The 23,416-nt window shown below is 38.1% G+C and overlaps 2 protein-coding genes and 2 long non-coding RNA genes across 5 annotated transcripts; 3 read left to right on the top strand and 1 right to left on the bottom strand.

Annotated features, from left to right (window-relative positions):
- The first annotated feature begins 269 nt into the window (after window positions 1-269).
- LOC121809695 (probable xyloglucan glycosyltransferase 12) lies at window positions 270-3,921 on the top strand. The gene is made up of 5 exons (XM_042210452.1): window positions 270-1,376; window positions 1,464-1,772; window positions 1,896-2,186; window positions 2,278-2,391; window positions 2,903-3,921. Exons 1-5 carry the CDS (start codon window positions 651-653, stop codon window positions 3,527-3,529), a joined length of 2,067 nt encoding a protein of 688 aa, XP_042066386.1. The 5' UTR covers window positions 270-650; the 3' UTR covers window positions 3,530-3,921.
- A 6,057-nt stretch (window positions 3,922-9,978) lies between these two features.
- On the top strand, window positions 9,979-12,991 carry LOC121807241 (putative lipase ROG1). 2 transcript variants are annotated; one of them, XM_042207460.1, is made up of 10 exons: window positions 9,979-10,253; window positions 10,529-10,596; window positions 10,985-11,055; window positions 11,145-11,396; window positions 11,498-11,658; window positions 11,730-11,772; window positions 11,853-11,960; window positions 12,040-12,172; window positions 12,455-12,552; window positions 12,674-12,991. In XM_042207460.1, the coding sequence occupies exons 1-10, from the start codon at window positions 9,985-9,987 to the stop codon at window positions 12,743-12,745; spliced, it is 1,275 nt and encodes a 424-aa protein (XP_042063394.1). In that variant the 5' UTR covers window positions 9,979-9,984; the 3' UTR covers window positions 12,746-12,991. The 2 variants fall into 2 exon arrangements, with proteins under 2 accessions (XP_042063394.1, XP_042063395.1); XM_042207461.1 differs by having other exon boundaries at window positions 11,730-11,785; window positions 11,908-11,960.
- Window positions 12,992-16,700: 3,709 nt separating this feature from the next.
- LOC121807681 lies at window positions 16,701-17,304 on the top strand. The gene is made up of 3 exons (XR_006052000.1): window positions 16,701-16,937; window positions 17,142-17,176; window positions 17,249-17,304. It is a non-coding gene; the product is annotated as an uncharacterized LOC121807681 (long non-coding RNA).
- A 1,062-nt stretch (window positions 17,305-18,366) lies between these two features.
- LOC121809665 lies at window positions 18,367-19,249 on the bottom strand. Its single transcript, XR_006052288.1, has 3 exons — window positions 19,100-19,249; window positions 18,923-19,007; window positions 18,367-18,829 (listed from the first exon to the last, which is right to left on the bottom strand). It is a non-coding gene; the product is annotated as an uncharacterized LOC121809665 (long non-coding RNA).
- Window positions 19,250-23,416: the final 4,167 nt, after the last annotated feature.

Here is a 23,416-nt window from a genome sequence, read left to right as displayed (position 1 = left end):
AACAAAATTGCCCACAACTGATTGTCACGCCCCCTTTGTGTTTTTATTTTCATTCTTTTTTTGTTTTTCCACCACTCCTTTTTTTATTCCACACCTCTTCGATTGGTCTTTTTCTTTATTTTTATACTCCTTGACCCAAACTATTAAATTTATTCCCATAACTATATAAAATGGGAATGGGCTGCTTAATTTATTTTCTATTTTTAATTTAAAATTCATTTAAAGTTACATAATTTCCAATTTCTGATTTTATACTGTGGAATCTGATAATCAAAAACGTGTTGAGCTGTTACCCTGTCTGTCTCTCTCGCTCTCTCTCTAAATTTGAATATGTATGTATAGGTGCAAGCTGTAAATGAATGTATGCAGTGTATGAATGTAGAGCCCCTTTATTTTGTACTGTTCCTCACTGCAACAACCTTCTCCTACTTCTTCAATCTCAAAATTCAATTTTTTAAATAATTAATTATTCATGTTGAGCAGCAGCATTTCTGCTTCCTTATAACCTCCATTCAAATTCCCCCATGGATTAACACTAATTTCTTCTTCATCTCTCTCTAACTGAGTTGCATTGTAGCTCAAAAAAAACCCACTCCCAAGATTCAATTTTGTCCCACATTGCTCCACAGCAGAAATCCAATTCAGCAGCAATGGCGCCGTGGTGGGGGAAGGAATCCCACAGAGGCACACCGGTGGTGGTGAAGATGGAGAATCCCAACAACTGGTCAATGGTGGAGATAGAGTCCCCTTCCGACGAGGAATTCCTGAACGACGCCGTTTCGAAGCGCGGCCGCAACAAAAACGCCAAGCAGCTGACGTGGGTGATCCTCCTCCGGGCCCACAAGGCGGCCGGCTGCCTCGCCTCCATCGCCGCCGCTTTCGTGTCCCTCGGTGCCGTCGTCCGCCGCCGCATCGCCGCTGGGCGCACCGACGCCGCCGACCCGGTCGAGAACCCCAAGATAAAGTTGAGATTCTACACCGCCATCAAAATCGCGCTAGGGCTTTCGCTTCTCCTCCTGGGATTCGAGCTCGCGGCTTATTTTAGGGGTTGGCATTTCGAGGCTCCCGATCTTCATCTGGACCGGATTTACTCCGGGTTTACGGTGAGGGATTTGTTTGGGACGGTGTATTCCACTTGGGTCCGGATCCGGGTCGGGTATATTGCTCCGCCGCTCCAGTTCTTGACCAGCGCTTGCATCGTGCTGTTTATAGTCCAGAGCGTGGATAGACTGATTCTCTGCTTGGGCTGCTTTTGGATTAAATTGAAAAAAATTAAACCCATTGCCAAACAAGACCTAATCGATGTTGAATCTGGAGATGGAGAAGGCTATTTCCCCATGGTTTTGGTTCAGATCCCTATGTGCAACGAGAAAGAGGTATATCTCTTACTCTAATTTCTGTACATCCATGTGATTTACTTCGTCTTTTAAATTGGGAATTTATTGATTTTGTTGTTGTGATAGGTTTATCAGCAGTCAATTGGGGCTGTGTGTGAAATGGATTGGCCTAAGGGGAGAATGCTGATTCAAGTTCTGGATGATTCCGATGACCCGACGGCGCAGATGCTGATCAAGGAAGAGGTCCAGAAATGGCGGGACAATGGTGCCAACATTGTTTACAGACATAGAGTGATTAGAGAGGGATACAAAGCTGGCAATCTCAAATCTGCCATGAGTTGCAGCTATGTTAAAGATTATGAATTTGTTGCTATTTTCGATGCCGATTTCCAGCCTAATGCGGATTTCCTAAAGCGGACTGTTCCCCACTTTCAGGTATATGTTTTCCCAATTAGGGTTCAACAATGCCCAATTCTGGGTTTAGTAGTCATAATTAGGGTTTGTTTGGGGTTTGTTGGCCATATCTGATGAGGATCTTGTTTTGGATTTGAATTGTAGGATAATGATGAAGTAGGGTTGGTTCAAGCAAGGTGGTCATTTGTGAACAAGGAAGAGAATCTGCTAACAAGGCTGCAGCTCATCAATTTGGCATTTCATTTTGAAGTTGAGCAGCAGGTCAATGGGCATTTCATTAACTTCTTCGGGTTTAATGGGACTGCCGGAGTGTGGAGGATCAAGGCATTGGAGGAATCCGGTGGGTGGATGGAGAGGACTACTGTTGAGGACATGGACATTGCAGTCCGTGCTCATCTTCATGGATGGAAGTTTGTATTTTTGAATGATGTCGAGGTACTATTTTACAGTCACTTGCTGATTAAAGGCGTTCAAATGTTGATTTTAGTTGCTGACTAACTAGATTGTGTTTGGTATAACGTTTCAGTGCCAATGTGAATTGCCGGAGTCATATGAAGCTTATCGGAAGCAGCAACATAGATGGCATTCTGGCCCAATGCAGCTATTCCGTCTCTGTTTGCCGGCTATTATAAAATCTAAGGTAAGGTGTTTGGTGATGTTTAGTCTTTACAGTGGCGTTTACTCTAATCCGTGTTGTGATTTTGATGGATTGAACAATTGAGTTTGTTTGATTGTGTAACCCTTCAAATGCTCGATCCTATCTATCGTCAAGTTTAGTCCATCACTCAAAGTCTCAAAGTAACCAAAAATATTTGTAGTGTTTACTTTACGTGATAGTTCAGAAAGATTCAAGTAATACTTTAGGGCTAATCCGTTAATTTTGAGCTTGTTTGGTAGTGCAATCCTTCAAATACTCGATCTTATGTATTGATAGTTTAGTCTATCACTCAAAGTAACAGAAAATATCTCTAGTGTTTATTCTAGGTGATAGTTTTGATAATTAAAAGTGGTAGGGCTGATCCGAATCCGATAATTTGAGTTTATTTGATTTTGTATCCTCAAATACTCGATCACTCAAAACTCAAAAGTAACCGCTCATGACTAAATTTGAAACTGAAATGCTGATTGTTTTCCTTGTTTGCCGATTGCAGATAAGTGCGTGGAAGAAATTCAACATGATTTTCCTCTTCTTCTTGCTGAGGAAACTTATTCTTCCGTTTTACTCATTCACCCTTTTCTGCATCATTCTACCATTAACAATGTTTGTTCCCGAGGCCACGCTCCCTGCATGGGTCGTCTGTTACATCCCGGCCACAATGTCATTCCTCAACATAATGCCTGCCCCAAAGTCATTCCCCTTCATCGTTCCTTACCTGCTGTTCGAGAACACCATGTCGGTCACTAAGTTCAACGCCATGATATCCGGTCTCTTCCAGCTCGGAAGTGCTTACGAGTGGGTAGTCACCAAGAAATCTGGGCGCTCCTCCGAGGGTGATCTACAGTCGTTGGTTGAGAAACCCCCAACACACCAAAGAGGCAGCTCAGAGCCTAACTTGGAGGAACTCAGGGAGGAGATCAACCGACAGATGAAGAAGGATTCTCAGAAAAAGAAACACAATCGGATTTACACGAAAGAGCTTGCCCTCGCTTTCCTTCTCTTGACAGCCGCGGCAAGGAGCCTCTTGTCCGCTCAGGGAGTCCATTTCTACTTCCTGCTCTTTCAGGGGATCTCGTTCTTGCTCGTGGGCCTCGACTTGATCGGCGAGCAGGTGCAGTAACAGCCGTTGCTCGAGCAAGAATGTTGTAGACTGAACATATGCAAGGAGTCTGGTGTAGAGATGTAACAAGCTGGGTTGAGAATGGCATGACACGGCCTTGCTCGTGGAGGAGGCTCAAGTTGATTTCGCGTTTGGCAGCACGGCAGTTGTAAAAAGAGGCACCGGCACCGGCACATCGGGTGTGGGAGGAGAGGGGGAGCCTGTAAAGAAATGGCGACACCCCTATTTTGTTCTCGTTTTGTAAGTTGTTAAATTTATTGGTTTCTATTCTTTTGTTTTTTGGAATATTCATTCGGTAAGAAAGAATTTGTTGAGCTATGATACGAGGGCAAATAGTATAGTAGTGATGGTGGAAGCTATATTCATTATTTTGTATGAATAATGTTTGGTCATCTTTAGTAAAATGAGAGTAACTGAAATGAAATCCTCATTCTGTGGGAAAAAATCCTTCTAGTTGAAATGGAATTTAATTTTGGTGGCAATTTTGATGATTGAGCGAAAATCCATGCCTCATTTTATTGTCTTTCGTATCCTTTTTATGGTGATCTCAAAAAAGCACGTATTGTTTTTAACACCATGGTTGAATATAATCAATTAAACATGAGTGTGGTGTTAGTGTGTTACAATAGGTGCACACTTTGGGTATACCTGTGGGAAGAGTTTGTACTTTTAAGGTTAGTGGAGTTTGATGATCAAAGGAAATATTGGACCACAAAGAGAAAAAATAAAAGCATAACAAAATGAGAGAAAGAAAGAGCAATGGAGATGATTGTGAGATGACTTTTCACTTTAGATCACCTGATCAAATGCCACTATGAGCATCCACAATGGGGCGGATGATAGCGCGCTATCGTCCGTCACTGTGGGTGCGCGGACGACGGACTATGCGTCGTTCGCGCCCTAAGCTTAGTCCGCGGACGATAGGGCATCGTCCGCGCCATCGTCCGCCCACTCTGGGCGACGCGGACGATGCAACACGTTTTAGTATTTTTTTTTAAATTCGAAAATTTTGTTTATATAAATACCTCATCCTCAGATTTCATTTGTAACTTTTCGATTCACTTTTCAACTCTCAAATTACGCTATAAAATGGATTCCGGTGGATACTCAAGTCCTGGTAGCCCGATATTTGGAGATGGCACACGGTGGCCGGGTACACAACCTGGCAAATATCGGTCGTTCGACGACAACACGCAGTACGACCCCGACTACAGTACGGATTCGTACGGTCTCTCTGACATGGAGCCGTCTCCAACTCGCCCTGCCGCCCCTTCCCGTCGCGCCACCGCCCCCTCCGCCGCCGCCGCCCCCGGCAAGCACCGCGCGTACAAGTTGCCACCTCCGGCAACGAATGAAGAGTACGCCCCTGGCCGTACGAACTACCAGCCGGATGAAACCCTCGTCTTGGCGAGGTGTTGGGTGGATATATCGGAGGACCCAATATTCACGAACAACCAAAAGCAGCTTGCGTACTGGGAGTGCATCGCCGAGCGCTACAATGAGGCGAAGCCGCCGAGGGCATACAAGCGCCAAAGGGAGCAGCTCCGCAAGCACTGGGATCGGGTGAAGAAGCAAGTCAACCTGTTCACGGCGGAGTACGAGAAGTGCTCGAGGGATCAGGGAAGTGGCGAGAGCTTGAGTGATGTGCGCGATAGAGCGTTGTTGTCGTACCAGTCCATGTACGGCGACTTCAAGCATTTCAGCATCTGGGCGCTCTTGAGAGACAAGCAGAAGTTTCAAGTAGGGATTCTGCACACCGGTGCGACAAAGAGGACGAAGACCACCGACACTGGTGGTTACACGACCAGCGAAAGCGGAACTCTTCCGGTGGACCTCAACCGGACGTGCACGGAGGAAGAGAGTTCTGGCACACCGATATCCTCCCGGCGGCGTCCCATAGGCGTCAAGGCTGCGAAGAACAAGGGGAAGGCGAAGGCGACATCCTCCTCGGCCGCCCCCCCCATCGCCGATCCCGACCCCGACGACAATTGCCTACTCGGATTTGGCAACGACCTCGATGGCGCGGACGTTATTGGATACGCACAACGCCCTTATGAAGTGTACGGATCCGACCAGAGCCGAATACTTCATGGGGTTGATCGATGAGTTGCGCCGGAAGTTGAGGCTTTTGTAGAATAGTCAATTTTTTTATTTATAACCATTGTAACTTTTTTTTAATCAATGTATTATTTATCGTTTCTATTTAATCGTTGTATTTTAAAATTAGTTTGCATTTATATATTTAAAAACATTTAAATTAATTAACAAAACAATAGTAAAATGACGCCCCATTGCAGGTGGAAGGGCAGGAGGATAAAAATGCTGACGTGGGGTGCATAGGGCGGGCTTTACGCCTAGTGCCATTTAACGACACAAAATTAAAATAAGTTGAAATAATTTTTTAGGTCTCCATCTATAATTGTTTATCTAAGCTAGATGATTAGAAACAAATTTGACTTGGGCCCAATTGATTTAGTCGAGAAAGACTAAATTATGACTAAAGTTCATTTTTTATAGTAGTATTAAATGTATGTTCATTTTATGTTTTGATTGATAATAAAATGTTTAATAGCTATATATCCTTTATATAATAAGTGGGTATATTTTTGGTAGTAAAAGTAACAATGCCATTAAATTTAATATTAAATTGATTTTCTCCTAATTAGTAATCTAAACACTATTAATTAAGCATTAGAATAAAAATTCATTTTGGTACTAATTATATGAGTCATTTTATATTTTTTTAAGACTAAAGTTTAAAATTGGCCCGTACAATTTAGTGTTGGGGATCAAAATATCTCTTCAATTTTTATTTTATTTTATTTTTCAATTTAATGGTTGTGATGAGGTGGAGGCAAATTTTTCTAAACAATAAGTTTGTGATTTTTTTTTAAAAAATATTATTTTTTATTATTTGATCTGATGATGGGTTTATTGTATAATAATTTACACAAAATATCGTGATAATTTGATGATTTTGAAAGAATATTGAAGAAACAATCTTTTCTTTACTTGTGATTTCCATATGGAGATACGATGATCACTATTTACTTAGACCATCCATATCCATTCACGATTCACCACATCTAGTTTTAAATACTCAAAAAGTAGTCACTGTTTGAAAATTATACGATCATATAATTCAATACTTGGATGTTTACTCCTTGATCTTTAGTTGCAATTTTTCCTTTATTTGTACTACTAATATCTTATTCTGACTAACTCATACTATTTGATCTTTATTTACACATCTCTCTCATTTGTCATTTGTTTTATTTTATTTTACCCCACTCATATTATAAATTAAAGTTGTATAAAATCGTTTGTCGAATGTTAAAGTTTCTTTAGAGTCGGTTGGGAGGACTGAGAAGTACATTTCTCTTTTTTGTTACTCCTATTGTTTATAATGTTTTTAGGTGTTTATAATATTATAAATACTTATTGTAATTAACACATATTCTTAACCATATACTACATCATTATATTCTTATTATCTTTTTTTTAATCTTCTAACTTTATAATTTCTATAATGTTTTTAGGTGTTTATAATATTATAAATACTTATTGTAATTAACACATATTCTTAACCATATACATCATTATATTCTTATTATCCTTTTTTAAATCTACTAACTTTATTATTTATCTTCATTGTTTGAAAATCTTATATCCCGTGCATAGCACGAGTGTTAACACTAGTTACAATAAATGATCGCCATGGATGGCCTTTTTCAATTTAATATATTGTGCTTTACCAAATGCCAACCGTAAGAAATAGAGTTTAATTGGTGTCTATTCGCCTAGGATATTCGAATCGATATTCATTTGTCTAGTTTATGTTCGTTTTATTAGAAATAGCAACATCAAATTCAATAAATAGGGCTCAAAGGATGCCTTCACATTTTTGTGATAACATAAAATTGCTTGCATTAAACCACCTAAAATTGGTGGTGAACAAATGTACATAACTAACTCTGAACTCATCTAAAAACCAAACAATAAAACGAATACCAGAGCTCAAATAATTAGGCAGGCGACACAATTTGCATTAAACCAGAGTCGAGGAGCAAAACCTAACAACAACCGGTCTTCAAAGTGCGACTTTCAAACTAATGCACTTCTAGAGCATTGCCTTATAAATCTTGGTCAACACTTCATTGTTGTTACTGTTTTCTTCATTCATGTCACCCGTTGAGGGGGAGAGAGAGTAGATGTCAAATTCTAATCCACAAACCAAACTCTCATATAAGTCTTTTCTTCTCAAGCTCTCACTTTGGTTTAAATTTATGAACGTTATTTTATTTCGAATATTCATAATACACCATGAGATAAAATAAAATAGATATATATCCCAACCTTTACGTACTTTACTTATAAAGATTCGACCCTTAATTTTTTACATACAAAAAGCATGTTTGTCGTGATTTGGATTTCATCATGGGAAAAATTGACAACAATTGGATAAATTAAGCGTCGTCATGTTTGTAATTTGCTGAAGGGGTTGGCAGCGGAAGCGTGCATTTAAATTGATCACATAATATCTTGATCTATTTAGCAGATTATTTAGACAAAATCTATTCGTGTAATTCTTACATGTATCATGTTCATAACTTGAATTTAATCATGCTTTAGTGTAATTAAAAACTAAAACATGCTTACTACGGAGTTAGCCAATTTATCTCGTTGATTCTCTAAAGAATCGAAGATAGCTAGCGCTTTCTCCACGTGAAGATCTTGAGTACTAAACCACAGATCTTCTGACTGGTTCCCGGACTGTACGCTGATATCAGTGTGGCCTGATCTCATCAGAGTATTAGGACTTAAATAAAGAAGACGGAAACTGCTCACAGAGGGAGCTGAAAATCGTCCCTCTTGAAGAAAGAGAGGGGGACGAAAATTATGATGATAATTAATGTGTTTTTTCTGTCTCTTTTATTCTCCTATTTATATTAAGTCACATATTAGGCCCAGATATGGATCTATGGAAGAATTTGGATATGGCCTCCCCAAATTAGCTTCTTACTAATTAAATTGAACTCACAATTTAATATAAGCTTATATTGGAATATTACGAGCAGTCACTACAGAAGTAATATTGCGCTGCCCATCCAAATCTGAAATTACAAGTATTCCGGGTTTTCATTTGTTTGTCGTTCATTTCCCGTGCTTAAGATAGAAACGTCAATTAATTAATTAATGTCTGCTATGAACTTAATTAAGTAACATATTATTAACTTCAAGAGTGGACTTAGTAAGAAACGCTTATTTATTATTCATAGAGTAATCAAACTCCAACTAGTTAGGTTCCGAATAATAAAACCTTGTTTCAAGCTCCTCTTGTGGACGTTATCAAATGAGACTCACATCGCGCACGATTCAATATAATAGCAATCATAGCACCGCTAGATATTAATCACCACTACCCAATATACCAGGATTCTTAGGTTGCGAAAAACCCGCACCATTTGGTAAGTCAAAGTAGTGCATAATCAATACCGTATGCTAACGTACATTGATTAAGAAATTAATTATCAAGACCTCGTCTTTCAGTAGATAGCATAAAGACTCGTCTTGCTGTTAGATCCAATTCAGTGCTATACCACACCAATGTCATCTTATTTCAGTAAGGCTTAGAAATATGCGGACTGACATTGCAACATTTCACGATAGGTAGTCTAGGCATATCTAGGTTGTGAAATTCTTATTTTTCTTTGTTAAGAATTGACCTTGTTACCTTAAAGTGGACGACGCCCACAACCGGTCTACTAAAACAAATACTTAGACTTTGTTACGTTACTTATACATTTAAATATGCAATTAACATTCATTAAATGTAAAACATAACAACATTATGACAAAAATAATCTGTTGCATCTATTAGAAAATGAAATATAGAGTTTTACCTATTCAATCACTAGAAAAGTGATTTCTAGTATACAAACTCTAACATTTGCCACCAAACACATACTATTTTTATAACAGAATACGTTTAGATTAAACGCTCGTCATGTTTGTAATTTGCTAGTAATTTTTTAACTATGTTGGTGTGTATTAGAACTTGGATTTTTTGTTTGAATTCAAGAATAGATATATAATGAGATGGAACCTTAGCCCACAAAAGCCACCATATCATATTCATCACATGCTAAATTGCTAATTGCACAACACGAAAAGAATTTCATAAAATTAGTTTATTATAGTTCCAGAATCTTGACCACTCCAACCTCATAACTGTAAATGACAATCTTACCCCTACGTAAACCAAACATAAACTATTTACGATACGAGTAATTATTTTTGACTAGGCATTTATCTAGAACAAATTATAAAAAATTCAATTAAAGTGCAATTTCTAGAAACAATGCTTTGAATTGAAGTCAGCCATGGCGCTTCCATTTCTATAACTAACTTCTCAACAGAAATCGATTTACTCATTCACACACATTTCATTGGAGATGGACAATAGCAGAGAAGCAAGCGTGAAACAAGTGAAAGAGAGAGAAATGGAAAACAAACTCAGCAATCGAGAAATCATGAAGAAGAAGAAGAAGAAATTGAGCTATTATTTAATTCCGAGATTTCCGTGTATGAGATTAGATGACGGCGTTACGGTGGCGGAGACGCCGGCCGGCGACGGCAGTTTCGAAATGGAGGCTGGGTGCAGCGGAAGGAGGGATCATTCACCCACGCACCTCGTCGTTACGGTCAATGGGATTATTGGAAGGTTCAAAAGTAGTAATCATGTTTTATTAATTATCTTCAGCTTCACATTTTACTTCTTTTTCATTTATACGTGAAGTTGAAACAATGGGCTAGCTTGCCGAATTCTTAGGTAGATTTGCCAAAATTTAAATTAAGTGTAGCTACCTTGTTAAACTAGTAATAATTTACCAAAGAATTTGATGTGTTGATTCATTGTTCCGTCGCCAAATTATGTAAAACGGGGCATAAATCGAAGTTGTTGAAATCATGGACAACAAATTTGATGTGGTTTTGCAGTGCTCAAAATTGGAGGTATGCAGCAAAGCAGTTCGTGAAGGCTTATCCAGATGATGTTTTAGTACATTGTGAGCTCAATTTTTTTGCTTAATTCAGTGCTAGCTTGTTTATTCAGTGCTTGCTTAATTTGATGCTTACTTTGCTTTAAGCCAAGATTTATGTTACTAGGTAATTAATCAAGGCTCCTAAACTATTTGTAGTATAATAATCTTCTCAATTCAGTCCTTTTACTTAATCTAATGAAGTTACAGAAAGTGATTTGCTTGATTTTTGTTAATTACTGGATGGTATTTGAACAGATTATGCATTCCTTAACAGTCAACCATTTTTCTCTTATTATTACTATCTTATAACAAGAATCCACATTTTCTTGATGTTATGAAACTTATGAGTTGCATTGGGTGAAGTCAGAAGCTGTAATTCTTAACCTAATCTCGATGAACATGATCAATCCAGGCAGTCAGTCGAATACTTCAATGTTGACGTTTGATGGTGTTGATGTTATGGGGAAGAGATTAGCTGACGAGGTTTGTAATAAAATTTTTGAATTTACAAGTCATCACACTGTACAACTTGAACTTGATCAAAGGCGCCTTTGCCACATTTTGCTTCTCAGGTTGTTTCTGTCGTCGGCCATCATCCAAATCTTCAGAAGATTTCGTTTCTAGGTCACTCACTTGGTGGCTTGATAGCAAGATACGCAGTTGCTGTGCTTTACCAGCAAAATGTGATACTACCAAAGAACATTGAGCAAAGTGGTGGTGAATGTGTCGGTGAGGAGAAACAAAGGGGAGTTGTTGCAGGGCTCGAACCTGTGAACTTCATTACCTTTGCAACGCCACATCTTGGTTCGAGGGGGCATAAACAGGTGATCTAGCTAGATTTGGTAGCATACACTTCATAATATTGAAGAATGGGGTCTGTTGTTTGTGAATCTTTTCTGTTAGTAAAGGCTGATTCCTTGTGCAGGTTCCAGTTTTCTGTGGTGTCCACACCATGGAGAGACTAGCAACCCGTGCTTCGTTTCTACTTGGTCGAACGGGTAGGCATTTGTTCTTGAGTGATTCAGATGATGGAAAAGCTCCAATTCTGCTCAGAATGAGCAGTGATTCTGAAGACCTAAAGTTTATGTGAGTCTTTATCTCACTTTTTTTTAGACTCTTCAAACTGAATGACTGAACAACTTTGATGCTCGCTGCAGATCCTCGTTGCAGTCATTCAAGAGGCGTGCAGCCTATGCAAATGTACGTTTTGACAGTATCCTCCCGATGTTACTAATTTAGTGGTAGTGTTTTTTTAAGTTGGATGTTTTCTCCAGTTATAGATATATAAAAACATGGTACTATTACTTTGTGTAATGGCCTTCACACCGAGCCTAGATATCGTGGGGTGGAGTTCATCATCAATGCGTCGTCTGAGTGAGCTCCCAAAGGTACAGATCACCGCTACTACTGATCTTTGCTTTTCAGAAGGATCAAACATCTCAGTATCTCACTGTGTGTTTTATGTAGTGCCGGAGTCTTGAGAGAAACGCTAAATACCCCCATATCGTCAACGAGGAGAAAGCAAACGCTGTCATCAGCCCTCAAAGAGAAGTCCCATTGGAAATCAAAGCCGCTAGAGGCAGGACAAAGGATATGGAAGGTGTGTGTGTTCTTGAAATAATAGTTAATACTCACCTTTTAGGTTCAAATTCTTGAAATTATTGTGCCATCTTTATAAACTCTGCTATTCATATAATGAGACGTTCCATGATTCATTTGGCTCTACTGAAGTTCCTTGTCTGTAACACACTGATTGTTTCTCGCGTCTATCAGCATAACATGCGACTTGGCATGGGACGACTGTTGTCTATATCAATAAACTTATTGATTCTTGCTAACTAAGTTGAAAGTTGTTGACATTCACCTTCTTTTTACATTGTAGAGACGATGATCAGAGGGCTGACTAGGCTGAACTGGGAACGAGTCGATGTCAGCTTTACCGGAAGTGTGCAATGGCTTCTTGCACACAGCACAATTCAGGCAAGCTTATTGAGGCCTCCTAAGATGCATAATACAATTTAGGGGGCTCATAACTATTGAGTCACTCCATTTTTCTACAAACTACTTTGAGTTCTCAATTCCTCTGTGATCAAAATGATAGGTTAAAACTCAATGCATCAATTCTGAGGGCGCGGATGTCATACAACATATGATCGATAACTTTGTATTGTGAGATACTCTATCAAATTAAGGTGCAAATAGGGAAAGAGTAGTTGCTTCGCAGCCAAGTGGTGGATTTGTAATTTTGTAGAATAGTTTTACTTAATTTTGGATCTCACCAGCAACAGAACTTCTAATGCTGTCAAATTTTGAGGTGTAATAGTTGAATTTTCAGTTCACACTACTCCCTCCCTCCGTCCCACAGTAGATATCACACTTGGAAAATGACACATGATTTTAGGAGATGTTATTTTGTATATTAAGTGATGAGAAAAAAATATAATTTTATAATTGACGTGAGAAGGGACCTTTTTCAAAAGAGGAAATGAGACATCTTTTGTGGAACAAACTAAAAAGGAAAGTGTGACCATCTACTATAAGACGGATGAAGTACTAATTATTAATTTAGTATGATAAATACCACTGAGATCACAAAATTTTGTTAGATTCTGGTCTACTGTATCCCAAGCTTTTTAAAAATTATGAAATTTTAATTTTTCTCGATTATTGATATAGTCAAAATCGAAATTGCCATTTTGGTTAAACCTAGAATAAATAAAAAATAAAACGCAATTTCCAAATGATCCACCCTCTCTTTCTCTCAACTACTTGATCTTTGTCACGTCGGTTCAATTTTGATCATTATGAGACAATTGCAAAAATGTACTTATTTGAAATCTAAATTGATTCAAAATTACTTTTTGTGTTCTATAACAATTTATCCTCGATACAGATGGATTTGAGTAGCCATGTTTATACATTTGATAGACTAGGCTGGTCCACTGGTGCACCTCCCATTAATGCTGCAGAATTGTAGTGGTTTCTTTTACACAAAAGATCATTTGATCATGTTAACATAATAATAATAATAATTCGAGGTTTATCAGTTTTTATCTTCATATGCTAGGATGGTCCACCTCCCTTATTCTGGCGTCCTTGTGCATATTACTCCCCTAGCCTTCCCAATAAATAGAAAATATTTGATTTTCAGAATGAGATTTTATGTCGTGTGGTTTTGTAACTTAACTAATAGAGTAAAGTAATAGAGATCAAAAAGTAGAAATTATGTTGTTTCTATTTTAGGAGCGTTTCATTTTTAGTAGGAAAACTAAAAAAAAAAGTTGTATTTTTAGTGGGACAAAAAGAGTATTAAATCATTGATACACAAAATATAAGGGAATAGTATCATTAAATATTGTGAGAAAAAAAATATTCCGTAATAGTTTAAACGTGTTTAATTTTATTATTATTATTATTGTTTTTTTTTTGTTTTTGCAATTGTGCAATTCCTATAATCCAATTGTAGTATCTGAAGCAATGTGAGGACTAGGTTGGTCCACCACCATAAGGCTGCAGTTTGGTGTGGTTATTACTTTTCCTACTTCAGAAAAATTCATTTGATCCTATTCCTATACAATTGGGGCTTCTCTGATATTCCAATCCAGAAAAAAGGCAATCCACAGAATCTCCAACATAGTCATAGAAAATTTATTAGTTCACATGCTTTTGATACTTGTGTTAAAAAAGCATATTTGATATCTCAGATAGTGTCACAGAATAGTCACTCTACATGACTATTTAAACCCCTTCTAAGTTTATCTGAATGCCAAGATTTATGTGTGTTACTATGATCATCTTTTATTGTTTTTTTGTCAATTCTATTGTTTAGCTTTGATTGCTTGAATCAATTCTATTTGAAAACACATATTCTCACATTAATAAAGATCAGAATTTGAACTGATTATTATGATTTTCTTCAACAAACATATTGGATACTAAGGTTCATGTCAAATTTCTGGTGCTGGAAAGAGGAGAAGAGATTAATTTCACCATTGAAACAAGAATCCTTAAATATCATAAGATTGAATTTTTTTTTATTTTTCAATTACAAAAATTACGATAGATATGTTTTGTATAGTTACTTTTCTAAATATAGTTACTTTCAATATAAATTCATTAATTTTGTATGTTTCGGTGTAATATCCTTATGATAAATCAACCTTGCACATGTAAGACGGTAAACAAATTTAGAGTGAGTTAAAAAATGCTGAAATTTTGATTTATTAGCTTTTTCATAACAGATTTTCGTGTGAGTTTTTATACTGATCCTGCAACAAATTTTCATACATTTAATAAAGAAATATACATATAAATTTAACATTACAAAACTGTGAAGTTATCATTTTTTTGTTAGTAAATGCTCAAATCACCTATCCAATTTAGTAAATGTTAAGTTGTTTATGAGATCCATAATTCGATGAGACCAAGTCCATGGCGAGGATATTCCATTATTGCTATATGACAAATTTTGGTTAAAGCATGTATAGATTTTTATTCCAATTAAACAAAATAGGGAAGCAAATTATATCCAGCAAAAGATCAAAGTAGTACAAAAACAGAATAGACAGTTGCACGATTGTATATCCATTTTCAAATATATATATATATATATGGTGGGGACTCAACTCAAATCAAATCCCATAAGCTCAAATCCCTATCTTTCATGAAATGTCACCATTTTATCTTTCTTTGCAGCTAATTTGAAAAATCAAAAACCAATTTTTATTCTTTTCTTCTTGTCAATATCCTTCCTCTGGTCATTTCCCTTATCCTGGAGCTCTATTTTTTAATCCCTCTCTCCCTTAGGCCATCTACAACGCTGTTCCTATACCGTTCCTTAAACCACTATTTGAGGATCCCACTGTACTTTTTTACTCCATTCCTTAACTAAGGAACGGAACCTGCAACCCTCCGTTCCTTAACCGTTCCTTAAATTACTATTCATTCAATTTCATTTTTTTTATTTCCAACTAAATTCAATTAAAAAAACACACTTTATTAAAAAACAAACACACTTTATTAAAAACACACAACATTAAAAAAAATTACAACTTAAACTTAAAAAATTACAACATTAAAAATTTTTTTTATTAAACTTAAACTTAAAAAATTACAACTTAAAAATTACAACATAAACTTAAAAAATTACAACATTAAAAATTACAACATTAAAAAATTACAACATTAAAAAAAATTACAACATTAAAAAACACACAACATTAAATTTTTTTTTATTTATTAAATTCGAATTAAAAAAAATTGAATTATTGTGTCACCGGGACGAAGCCCACTCGCAGGGTAGCGAGTGGGCTTCACGCGTCGAATGGGAGGCCGCCACGTCGCCTCGGCGCGTGGCGGAACGTTTCGTTCCGCGTTCCTCCGGAACGAAACGCGACACAGCATGGGCACGGAATGGCGACGGAACGGAGCCTGCAACGCGTGCCGCCGCGGAACCGTTCCGCCGGAACGGCATAGGAACCGCAACGGCACAGCGTTGCGGGTGCCCTTAAATTTTGTCACATTTTTCTATTTCCGTCAATTCCATTAAATTTGTCAAATTTACTATTTTTGGTAGTATACCTCATACTCACTCCGTCCCAAGTTACTTGAGTCGTATTCCTTTTTGGATTGTCCAAGTTACTTGAATCATTTATCTTTTTGGCTAAAAACAAAACATCTAATCACACCCACTTTATTCTCTATTTTATTTTATTCTTTGTTCTTTCTCTTACTTTATTCCCTCATCTACTTTATTTAACTCACTAAACACAACTTTCTTAAATCTCGTGCCGAAAAGAAATGCCAAAAGTAACGTGGGACGGAGGGACTATTCCACTAACTCATTCACACTCACATTTTATTATAAAACTAATATATAAAAGTATGATTCACTCTCTACTAACTTTTTCAATTCACTTTCTATTAGTACATTTCTTAAAACTCGTGTCCGGTCAAAGAACGACAAAATTTGTGGGACGGAGAGAGTAATTTTTTCTATCCATTTGGGCTCATAAATCTAGGACAAAATTAATGAAAAGGTCGTTTCCCCTTTGGGGGTTTTTCACTAGTTGTTTTCACTCTCCATCTTTTGCAGAATACCCTTTTTGTCTTCCAACTTCAATCATTGAACTATATCAATTTAATCATAATATTCTTGTTGATACTTCTCTCCAAAATCGACCCTTTAAAAGAAGTTCACTTGTTGATTGATTCACTCTCTCCACCTTTCCTTGAGATAGCCTCTTTCCCTCCCTCAAAAAGTTCATTGGCTTGCATCATGAAATTCAAATATATGATACAATATCTACTAGCATTGGAATTTTTATTGTTACTCACTTTAAATCCACTCCATTTCATGGCCCGAGGTAAGTATATCATTCCTTTTAAATGCAGTTAATTCATAGAGAATATACATGTTAGCTTCACTTCAAAGATTGAATGTTCACTCTCTATGAGACTCAACTAAGATAGTGTATTCATTACCAAAGTGATACATTCATTGTACATCTTCGTACATATGTACAAGCACATGGCATTGTTTATGTATTTTTAATTGCATTTTTTTCCAGGAAGACAGATATCGAAACAGTCCGATTTCACAATCGTAAGGTTTCTTGAAATATATCCCTCATTCAGCACTAAATAACTTTTTGGTAATGTACTTATATATGTGCAGAGAATTAATGAAGAAAAGGTGATGAAAATGGGAGTGATAGGATCAAAGCCTCCAAGATGTGACAATAAAAGATGCAAGTCATGTGGAAATTGCGAGGCAGTTCAGGTTCCAATTGTGACCCCAAACAAAATCATATATTTTCCAGGAATTAGTACTATTGCCTATTCCAGAGGAGATTATATTTCAAATTACAAGCCAATGTGTTGGAAATGTAAGTGTGGAGATTTATATTTCAACCCTAGTGGGGTCTAATAATCTCAATATATTTAATATGTAATTATATGAAGAGATTCACCTTTGCTTAATTTGATAGGTTCAAGTTTTGCATGTTTTGATTTATCTTTAGACAAATGGGCCTTAATCGTTTTCTTTGTTCTTGTTTCTCCTCGATGTTAATGTATGATGAGAGCAGTAAAGTTAGAAATTTGAAAATAAAAATGGGAACAAAATAAAATGCGTATAAAGTAGGACTCTTTCACGTTAGTCAACCATTAAAAAAAACCATCAAAAGTCTATTAACAAAGCTAGCTAACAAGCATAAAAATACAAAGCAAAATGGTAGTTCAAGTGTTGTTAATAGAAAATTAGTTTCAACTCATTCAAGAGAGAAATTTAACATAACTACAGACTAATTTTAGAGAATAGATCAAAATGAAATAATAATAACTATTTTCAGACAAATGTCGTAGTATACATTAATATTATACTAACATTTTATTACAAAAATTATTTAAATTGCATCAATCCAAAAGAGATAGAATTGCAAAATGACATTGGTCAACAGATAAACAAAAATAAGATGATGAAACAAAACTTAATTGATAAAATGTTTCTCTTCTATCCAATAAATCAAAATTTCAAATCTTCACTTGATAAAGGAAAACTCACATTAATCTTGTTTAAAATATGCTATGGTAAATAAAAAACATGTTAAAGTACTTTATCCGTTCATTAAAAAAAACTCTTTCGTGATTTTAATATCCACAAAAAAATAATCCAAAATACTCTTTCACTATTTTAGTATCCACAAAAAATTAATCTTTTTTTCACTAATAATACTTTGACCACTCCTATTAAAATCTCATTCCTGCAACCTATTTTTAGGCCTAACAAATAGATTATCATCATAAAAGAAAACATATTAACTTCTCAAAAAATGAAATAATGTGAATTAGGCAACGATTTCAGAGTGAAATTTTACCAACAGATGTCTAACTAACAAGAATTTACAAGACCAACAGACATTGGTCAGAAATTAATGCTAACTAATTAGCACTTCCATACTCTATACCAACACTTGATCATCGACACGAGCCACAAAACGAAACTCGAACTACAGAAGGCCGGAGCAATTGATTACCTTCGAAACAGCACAGAGTCACTGCCAAAATCACCATAGCATGTCTTACTTTCCCTCGCCCTCCAAAGCATAATGATGCACGTCGATAAACTGCCCAGAGGTTCGCACTGCTCGGATATGGCTCTTGCTGCAGGCGATAGCTCTTTAGATATACTAGCTCTTGACTAGGCTCAGAAGGAAATCTGTAAATATGTGCTCGTATTCTGGCATTTTCCCATATCCTGAAAAACGAACGAGAATGAAGGAATCAAATAACGTCATACCATCCAAGATGAACATCTTCTTCCCGAGTAGATGAATGTGCTATTGCATACCTGGAAAATAGTTTATATCTATCACATAGTAGTTGTCTCAAGTTCCATGCTCTCTAATTATATCCAAGTTGAATAGCCGAAGATCCTATTGCAAGAGGATTGAAACAATAATTAATCAATGAAAGAGGGTTGCAGTGCAGATATCCAAAATTACAGCACATGAAATGTGTACCATACCAGCCGACGTCGTAGTTCTTTAGTGTAATAATGGAGTGCTCATTTCAGTTGGAAGAAGAAGGCAGAAGAAGGAAGCTCGGCTTTGAGCTGGAATTAGCCGAGAAGGGAGTTCGGTTTTTGAGCCGAGAAGGGAGTTCGGTTTTGAGCCGAGAAGGGAGTTCGGTTTTGAGCCGAGAAGGGAGTTCGGTCTTGAGCCGAGAAGGAAGAAGCAACCTAGAGAAACTAGCCGTTGGAGCAGCAGTTAGTTAGCTGAGATGTAGCGGTTATTCTTCTTGTTTTCTTGATTCTTGTTGTAGTTAGTTAGTAGCAGTTGCTACTTGATTGTAGAGCTTTAAATAGCTCAAAAACCGTGTATGTAGTTAGTAGTTTAATCAATAAAGAGTTTTCCAGTTTCTCTCCAAGATTATCATCTTCAATACTCAAAGTGTGAGTGTGTGTGTTTCTGCATTGTGTGATCTCATACAACAGTGAGTGTGTGTGTGATCTTCTTGAGTGTGTGAAAGCCTTGTGTGTGTAAATCCCAACAAGTGGCGCCGTCTGTGGGAAGGGGATATTGAAGCTGATTTACAGAGGATCAAACGGTTTCAGAGATGGCAGCAAGGCTTGATGCAGAAAAGTTCACAGGCAAGAATGATTATAGCCTGTGGAAGATGAAGATGAAGGCGGTTTTGATTCAACAAGGCTTGGCCGCAGTTCTTGCAAAACCAGAGGAGAAAGGAAAGGCTCCAGTGCTTGATGATAAAGCTCAGGCAAAGATGGAGGAGATGCAGCTCAAGGCACATTCTGCAGTGATTCTGTGCCTTGGAGATAAGGTCTTGAGGGATGTTCAAGAAGCCAAGACTGCGGTGGAGATCTTGGACAAGTTGGATGAAGTTTACTTGGCCAAATCCTTGGCTAACCGGCTGTATCTCAAGAAGAGGCTGTATGCCTATAGTTTTTCTGGAGATAGGTCCATCATTGAGCAGCTAGAGGAGTTCAACAAGATCATTGATGACCTGGGATCTGTTGATGTCAAGATTTCAGATGAGGATAAGGCCATTCTCACATTGAATGCCTTGCCTAGCTCGTATGACCAGTTAAGTGATGCAATTATCTATGGAAGAGATAAACCTATCACCTATGCAGAAGTCTATTCAGCCTTGATGGCCAAAGAACTCCAGAAGACAGCCAACAGAGGCTCTGCAAGCTCCAATGTTCAAGCTGCAGAGGCCTTGAATGTGAAGAAATTCAAGAGGCAGAACTTCAAGAAGAAGTTTGAGGGCCCTAAACCCTCAAGTTCTGATGCTCAGAAGGAAACCAGAGCTTGCTATTGGTGCAAGAAACCTGGACATTTGAAGAAAGATTGTCATGCATGGAAGAGAAAGATGGCCTCTGAGGGACACAACCAATCTGATTGTGTGGAGAGTGCTGATCCCCCGGCTCAACTTATGAATATTAGTGACAGTGGGGTCAGTCACAGGTGGATAATGGACTCGGGGTGCAGCTTCCATATGTGCCCCAATAGAAGCTGGTTTCATGATCTTCAAGAAGCATCGGGTACGGTTGTTCTTGGAAATAATCATACTTGTCAGATAAAAGGGATAGGGAAGGTGAAGCTAAGCCTACAAGATGGCTCTGTGAAGATCCTGACTGGGGTGAGGTATATTCCAGAAGTGAAGAGGAACCTCATCTCATTGGGAATGCTGGAGCAGAGGGGGTTCACTATATTAATGAGTCAAGGAAAATTGTTTGTGAAATCTGGAGATGCAGTGATGATGGAGGCTGACAGAGAGCATATTCTCTATTATTTGAAGGCTAAGGCTGTTGATGGAGAAAGCAATGCTGTGTCAGATGATTCCCTAATGCTATGGCACAAGAGGCTGGGCCATCCAGCAGAAGGAAGCTTGAAAGAACTCATCAAGAAGGGCCTGATCTCTGGAGATTTCAACAAGATGGACCCCTGTGAGCAGTGTATACTTGGAAAAGCAAAGAAGGCACCCTATCCTACAGGTATTCACTCTTCTACAGCCCCTTTAGACTACATACATAGTGATCTTTGGGGGCCTTCACCGGTGTGTTCAATTGGTGGAGGAAAGTATTATCTAGCTATCATTGATGACTATACAAGGAAGTTGTGGGTATATATTCTTAAGGAAAAATCTGAAACACTCACTAAGTTCAAGATATGGTGTAAGGAGGTGGAGCTAGAGAAAGGAAGGAGTGTTAAATGTTTAAGAACTGACAATGGCTTGGAATTCTTGTCTGCTGAATTTGATATATTTTGCAAAGAGAAGGGTATGAAGAGGCACCGTACTGTTCCTGGTAATCCCCAGCAAAATGGTGTTGTGGAGAGGATGAATAGGACTATCCTAGAGAGGGTGAGGTGCCTGCTTCTTGGTTCTGGTTTGAGCAGCAGGTTCTGGGGAGAGGCGGTGTATACAGCAGCCTATCTCATCAATAAATGCCCATCTACTGCCCTGAAATCTGAAACTCCTGATTACATGTGGTATGGAGCTCATAGTGACTACTCAAAATACAAGGTGTTTGGGTGTGCAGCCTATGCTCATGCTAGGCAAAGTAAGCTTGAAGCTAGGGCTCTGAAATGTATCTTGCTGGGATATCAGAGGGGTGTTAAGGGGTATAGGCTCTGGTGTATTGAGCCTGGTAGGCAGAAGGTGGTGGTGAGTAGGGATGTGGTGTTCTTGGAGGATCAGATGCCCTACTTGAAAGATAAGCTGGACTCCAGTGACTCCAGTGAAGTTGAGAGTGATTTCTTCAAGGTGGAGCCTATGGGAGTTGGCCTAGGAGCAGGTGGAGTCACTGACTCAGAAAATGAACCTGATCCAGAGGGTGATGGTGCTCCAGCTCAAGGTAGAAGAAATGATGAGCCCACAGCAGATCCTACCAGAGAGTACCAGATTGCAAGAGATAGGGGAAGGAGAAATGCAAAGCCTCCTAAGAAATTTGCAGATATGGTCTATTATGCACTGTGTGCTGCTGAGAGTATTGATATTGCTGATCCTCTCACCTATAAAGAGGCCATGAGAAGCAAAGACAGAGAGAGATGGATAGAGGCCATGAATGAAGAAATAGAGTCTTTACTCAAGAACAAAACCTGGATTTTGGTGGACAAATCCAAGCTGAATACAGATGGAAAGGAGAGGAAGCTGATCAGTTGCAAGTGGTTGTTTAAAAAGAAGGTAGAGACCACTGATAAAGACAGAATCAGGTTCAAAGCAAGGCTGGTGGCAAGGGGATTTACACAGCAAGAAGGAGTTGACTTCAATGAGGTGTTTGCTCCGGTTGTTAAGCACACTTCTATTAGGATTTTGTTGGCTGTGGTGAATCAGCTAGATTGGGAATTGCAGCAGCTTGATGTGAAGACTGCCTTCCTAAATGGAGACCTAGAGGAGACTATCTTCATGGATCAGCCAGAGGGCTATGTGAAGAGTGGTGAAGAAAGCAAGGTGTGCTTGCTACAAAAGAGTCTTTATGGTCTTAAGCAAAGTCCTAGACAGTGGAACAAGAAGTTTGATGCACAAATGAAGAAGATTGGCTTCATTAGATCAGAGTTTGATGATTGCATCTACATCAAGAGGAAGGGCAAAACACCTATTGCCTATCTATTGCTCTATGTGGATGATATGCTACTTGCAGGACCTTCTATGACAGAAATTCAGCAAGTCAAGGAGGATTTAAAGTCTAGCTTTGAAATGAAGGATCTAGGAGAGTCAAGGAAGATCCTAGGCATACACATTCAGAGAGACAGAGGCTGCAAGAAGCTGTGGATGCTTCAAACTGACTATATTGAGAAAGTTTTGCAGAGATTCAAAATGGAAAATGCAAAAGCTGCATCAACTCCTCTGTCCCAGAGTTTTAAGCTTTCAAAGGAGCAGGCCCCTAAATCTAAGCAAGAGGCTGAGGAGATGGAGTCTATTCCTTATGCTAGTGTGGTTGGAAGTGTTATGTATACTATGATCTGTACCAGACCAGATCTAGCACATGCTATCTCAGTGACTAGCAGATACATGGCTGACCCGGGGAAGGAGCATTGGAATGCTCTTAAGTGGATATTGAGGTACATGAAGTCAACCAGTGGCTGGGGAATTGTCTTCAATGGCTGGGAAGGTGAATCTGAGGAGGTTGTGCAGGGCTATTGTGATGCAGACTATGCTGCAAACCTGGACAACAGAAAGTCCCAAACAGGTTATCTTTTCACCATGTTTGGAACTGTAATCAGCTGGAAATCAGGTTTGCAAAGTGTTGTTGCTCTCTCAACAACAGAATCAGAGTATATAGCTCTCACTGCAGCTGTACAGGAGAGTTTTTGGATTCAGG

Source organism: Salvia splendens, chromosome 6, assembly GCF_004379255.2.
Source record: "Salvia splendens isolate huo1 chromosome 6, SspV2, whole genome shotgun sequence".
Taxonomy (NCBI): Eukaryota; Viridiplantae; Streptophyta; class Magnoliopsida; order Lamiales; family Lamiaceae; genus Salvia; species Salvia splendens.
The sequence above is the reverse complement of the archived record's forward strand: the minus strand, read 5'-3'. Positions and strand labels throughout refer to the sequence as shown.

Coding starts and splice junctions, on each gene's coding strand:
- LOC121809695 (XM_042210452.1), top strand. CDS start 651: ATGGCGCCGTGGTGGGGGAAGGAATCCCACAGAGGCACACCGGTGGTG. Junction 1,773..1,895: donor GGACTGTTCCCCACTTTCAG/GTATATGTTTTC, acceptor TTTGAATTGTAG/GATAATGATGAAGTAGGGTT. Junction 2,187..2,277: donor TATTTTTGAATGATGTCGAG/GTACTATTTTAC, acceptor ATAACGTTTCAG/TGCCAATGTGAATTGCCGGA.
- LOC121807241 (XM_042207460.1), top strand. CDS start 9,985: ATGGACAATAGCAGAGAAGCAAGCGTGAAACAAGTGAAAGAGAGAGAA. Junction 10,597..10,984: donor AGATGATGTTTTAGTACATT/GTGAGCTCAATT, acceptor TGATCAATCCAG/GCAGTCAGTCGAATACTTCA. Junction 12,173..12,454: donor CAGGACAAAGGATATGGAAG/GTGTGTGTGTTC, acceptor TTTACATTGTAG/AGACGATGATCAGAGGGCTG.